The sequence below is a fragment of the Camelina sativa genome, chromosome 11 (assembly GCF_000633955.1).
Source record: "Camelina sativa cultivar DH55 chromosome 11, Cs, whole genome shotgun sequence".
Lineage (NCBI taxonomy): Eukaryota > Viridiplantae > Streptophyta > Magnoliopsida > Brassicales > Brassicaceae > Camelina > Camelina sativa.
Window position 1 is genome coordinate 49657226 of NC_025695.1, and position 4606 is coordinate 49661831.

The following is a 4606-nucleotide window of genomic DNA, read 5'->3' on the forward strand; positions in this document are numbered from 1 at the left end:
TGGTCCTGCTTAGTTCAACAGAAACTGGACCAGGAAATTAAAGACCGCGACGAGAAATATGCCGAGCTCGATGCCAAACTCGCCAGGCTTCACAAAAGGGCTAAACAGCGTATTCAAGAAATCCAAAAGGTTCTTCATATGTCCTATTTTGTGTGACATAGGACACTACTTAATGCGCTTTCCCTTTTTGTGTGATTTCCCTTTTCTACGGAAAAAGATGATTTATTGTACTATATATCTGACATCTGCTGCATTCCATTTCCTCAATGGTATATATTGCTATCTTCAGGAAAAAGATGATCTCAACGCCCGTTTCCAGCAACTTAATGAAACAGCTGAGCGAGCATCTTCTCAGCACTCATCCATGCAACAAGAGCTCGAACGCACTAGGCAACAGGCCAATGAAGCACTCAAAGCAATGGATGCTGAGAGGCAACAACTTAGGAGTGCCAATAACAAGTACATCACATGACCATACCTTTTTTATTTATATTCTTCTGGTTTATGCTTTTTAATTCGAATTTGTATGATGGAGTGGATGTCATTTTTCCCTCACTTCTCCAGCTCTCTCTCTCAGAATTTGCGTTTGTTTTTATAATTCCCATGCACAGGCTCAGGGATACTATCGAGGAACTACGCGGCTCATTGCAGCCTAAAGAAAATAAGATTGAGACATTGCAACAGTCACTTCTTCATAAGGACCAGGTCTGATCTGTTTCATTTTCTGTAATAATAGTCTGCAATAACTAGAAAAGTACAGAGTTGTAGAGAGAGACAAAAGAAACAGAGAGAGAGGGATGGATGGCCTTGTGTAGTCTGCTTCGTATTCTTACTTGCGTTTTTATACTAGATTCTGGAGGACCTGAAAAAGCAGTTACAAGCTGTGGAAGAAAGAAAGCAAACTACAGTTGCTGAGTTGTCAGCCAAACATCAAAAGGTACTCAGCATCAGCGTAACTGTGTTGCTTCTTATATGCTATGAGACACCATTGTCTTTTTCCTTGTCTGCTAATGATATCCGCGGTTTTCTATTCTCACCTTCTTGACAGAACATAGAGAGTTTGGAAGCACAGGTCATAGATGCTCTATCTGAGAGGGACAAATCAGCCGAAAACATTTCGTTGCTGCAGGTTAGTCTTGTTTCTAAATTCTTCAGTTCTTTTACTTGATGATGTGCTTTGGTTATCAAATGAGAAAGAGAGTAGTTTGAAGTAAGTGATGCATTCTTCACACCAAGTATACACCTCTTCTAGGTACTGCTTGCAGAGAAGGAAGCTAAACTTGCAGAGATGGAGGCAGCGGCAACTGGCGAAGCAGCAAGGCTAAGGGCTGCTGCAGAAACTCTTAAAGGAGAGCTCGCACACCTTAAAGCGGAGAATGTAAGTGGAAATTATAAAAGATGGATTCCCAGGACTCTCTGATGCCAACGATTATTTTTCCTTTGTTATTTGCTGCCCATTCCTATATTCTAATATATTGTTTTGCGTACTAGTCTTCAAATGAGTCCATCGTTAATCAAGCAGATTTACTAGTCTTGATTTCACTGGGGAATGAACATAGCATTGCGTATATGTAACTGTTAACATGATCTAAGGCATCACTCTTTAGCCATCAGACAGCATGGTTGACACATATAAACTCCTCTATTTTCTTTTGCTGTAATTCTTAGAAGCCATGAATTTTTGTTTTTCCTCCAGGAAAAGGAAAAAGAGACTTGGGAAGCTTCATGCGATGCCCTTAAATCTAAACTGGAAACCGCTGAAAGCAACTACTTACAGGCTGAAATCGAAGTGGCTAAAATGAGAAGTAATTTACAGAGTTCATGAAAGTTGAACCTAATCTAGCTATGTTTTACATTTGTCAATGAAATTTATGAAATTCGTTCATATAAATTGTCAGGTCAGCTGGGATCAGAAATGTCCATGCAGACACAGATGCTAAGCACAAAAGATGCGGAACTTCAAAGTGCAAGAGAAGAGGTACATACTACATAGTTTCTTTTGGTTCTTTTAAGAAATATTGTAGCTTAGTTGGGTAAGAACAGATTTTATTAGTCGTCCATACTTAACCACATAACATGAATCATCATGGAATCAAAGTGCCATTTTGAGCTCGAAGGAATATTCTGCTGTAGCTTGTCTTCATTTTAACTATGTTGAATTACTTGTAACTGTTCACAGATCAACCGTCTCCAAAGCGAATTTTCTTCTTACAAGATCCGTGCTCATGCGCTTCTGCAAAAGAAGGATATGGAGCTGGCTGCTGCTAAAGACTCTGAACAGATAAAATCTCTTGAGGAAGCTCTAAAGGTAAGTTATCTAGACTTCTTAGATGGAGCTATTTTAGATGGTTGCCAACTAATTATCTTTTGGGTGGTTTTAGGAAGCTGAAAAAGAAGTATATTTGGTATCTGCAGAGAGGGATAGGGCACAGCAAGATCTTCAGGGTGCTTTGGCTAGCCTTGAGAAAGAACTTGAGGAAAGGTATATTTTCACACTGAAACTCTTTCATGTTTGATTCCGGAGGTTGGCTGCTCATTCTCCTCAATATACCCGAGAAAGCAACTGAGAAATGGTGTCTCAGGGGAATAATTGTGGAGTTCGTCAGACATATATAGGTTGTCTGAGATTTTTTTTATTATATATTTTTCAGAGCTGAAGTACTTAAAGATGCCAGGGAGCAGATCAAAAGTCTTGAATTGAAGCTTGACTCTGCTATTTCTCGCAATCAGGCGGAGAAACAAGCATGGGAAGAAGACCTTCGGGTTTTAGAAGAAACATGGCGACGTAACTGATTCAAATCAAAATTCGATATTTTTCATTAGTTCTTGAAAATTGAAATTCTCTCCCTAAAAGGTCACAGTAATCTACAGGAAGATGTGAAGCTTTAACCGCTCAAAGTGAAGCCTCCTCTGCAGAAGGTCTAGAAAAAGAACTAGAAGATGCCAAACTGCGGAATAAACGACTGAAGGTAAATCACGTTTTGTTATACTCTTAATATGGGCTCTGGTTTTATAAGAAAGATTGCCGGTGCATTTTGTCTAACTGACGTAACTGCAGGAGGAGCATGAATCAGTACGTGAGCTTGCAGATAGACTCATTGAGGAGAAGGATCAAGAGATATCCAGACTTATGGATGAGAATAAAAATCTTCGAAAATCTATTGAAACAAAACGAGAAGTATGTACTTCTTCCTTTTATCCTTAATCGGTCTTTCGCTAGTAACTTTTCGTTTAATTTGCACATGATTTTTTCACTCTTCATGTGGCATCAAGTGGAACGAATCTTCTTCTCAGGTTCACCACTATGGGAACAACAACACAGGTACGATATATTTGTCTAATACCATTGAACAAGGGGCTCATGAATGAATCAGTGGGTTTCCTGTCCTCAACTAACCTATTATCATCTTCGAACGGTGTTCCAGAGTCACAACTGCAGGATGTAACTAACTTGAGTACTTCTGCAGCAGAGCACCAGATTCTGGTAGGACTTTGTAATTATAGCTATCTGCTTGTCTGAGCAAGGAGTGATCTTAAATCCTATAACTTAATTTATTTCAAATGTAATAGCTATGGAACAATCAGTGAGAGCTAATCATTACACATAATATTTAATTTCAGATATTGGCAAGGCAACAAGCTCAGAGAGAAGAAGAGTTAGCACAGACACAGCGCCATATTTTAGCTCTTCAGGTGTATAGAATTGGTTGCATAGATTTTAATCTGTTTGTGCCCATGTTGCACTTATTAACTGTTAATTCTGAATCAGGAGGAAATAGAGGAGCTTGAGCGCGAAAACCGTCTTCGCAGTCAACAGGTATGTAAATACTTGAGAGTTTGGTGGCTTTGCCATTTTCTTATGGTCTTATTTCGAACTTTGGTGGGTATGCTAATTACAGGAAGCTATGCTAAAGAGGGAGTTGAGGGAGATGGAAAGAGAACAGAAGAGAGAAGGTGTAGATATGACATACCTAAAGAATGTGATATTAAAACTGTTGGAAACAGGTAAAAGTCTGGAGATTGAAGGTGGATCCATAAAGTAGATGTTGTAGGGTAATATAACATGTGATGGTTGCAGGTGAAGTGGAAGCTTTATTACCTGTAGTGGGGATGTTGCTTCAGTTTAGTCCAGAGGAGGTTAGATCTTAGACTTGGATCGTCCTGAGTCTTAAAATTGTTGTAATAAACCTAACCGACCATGTGTGATGGAAATGGCAGATCCAGAAGTGTCAGCAAGCCTACCATAGCTCCACAGCAACAACAACGACGACGACAGAGGCGAGTCCAGGTCCGGCGGCAAGTGAGGGTTCAGGTCTATCACTCTTCTCAAGATTCTCGTTTTCCTAGTTGGGTTGGACACTGGAGCGGAGAGCTACCACATTCTTTTGGGCCAAGATACATACGAGTTTTGTTTTAAGTTCTTCGTTTTTGTGTAATGAACGTTGTTAAAGTCGAGATAACACTTTAGTCGATTGAGATGTTAATTGTAAAGAAAGGGAAGACACTAAATTGAGTTGGACCATTAATGGAGTGTACTATTTCATTCTGAAACCGCTGATTATCGGAATAATCAATGAAAAATCAATGCAAAAAAACTTAAAAACTT

The 4606-nt window shown here is 39.4% G+C and overlaps 1 protein-coding gene across 1 annotated transcript in view; it reads left to right on the top strand.

Annotated features, from left to right (window-relative positions):
* LOC104727438 (protein GRIP) overlaps positions 1-4551 on the top strand; it is a 5612-nt gene extending 1061 nt beyond the window's left edge. The window contains exons 3-22 of the mRNA XM_010446547.2: positions 14-129; positions 290-459; positions 612-705; positions 851-937; positions 1049-1129; positions 1253-1378; positions 1697-1805; positions 1899-1978; positions 2180-2308; positions 2382-2482; positions 2652-2785; positions 2872-2969; positions 3059-3178; positions 3274-3322; positions 3426-3484; positions 3622-3693; positions 3770-3817; positions 3900-4005; positions 4079-4137; positions 4219-4551. Coding sequence (XP_010444849.1) covers positions 14-129; positions 290-459; positions 612-705; positions 851-937; positions 1049-1129; positions 1253-1378; positions 1697-1805; positions 1899-1978; positions 2180-2308; positions 2382-2482; positions 2652-2785; positions 2872-2969; positions 3059-3178; positions 3274-3322; positions 3426-3484; positions 3622-3693; positions 3770-3817; positions 3900-4005; positions 4079-4137; positions 4219-4347 — 1967 coding nt within the window. The 3' untranslated portion in view covers positions 4348-4551. The remainder of the gene's footprint in view (positions 1-13; positions 130-289; positions 460-611; positions 706-850; positions 938-1048; positions 1130-1252; positions 1379-1696; positions 1806-1898; positions 1979-2179; positions 2309-2381; positions 2483-2651; positions 2786-2871; positions 2970-3058; positions 3179-3273; positions 3323-3425; positions 3485-3621; positions 3694-3769; positions 3818-3899; positions 4006-4078; positions 4138-4218) is intronic.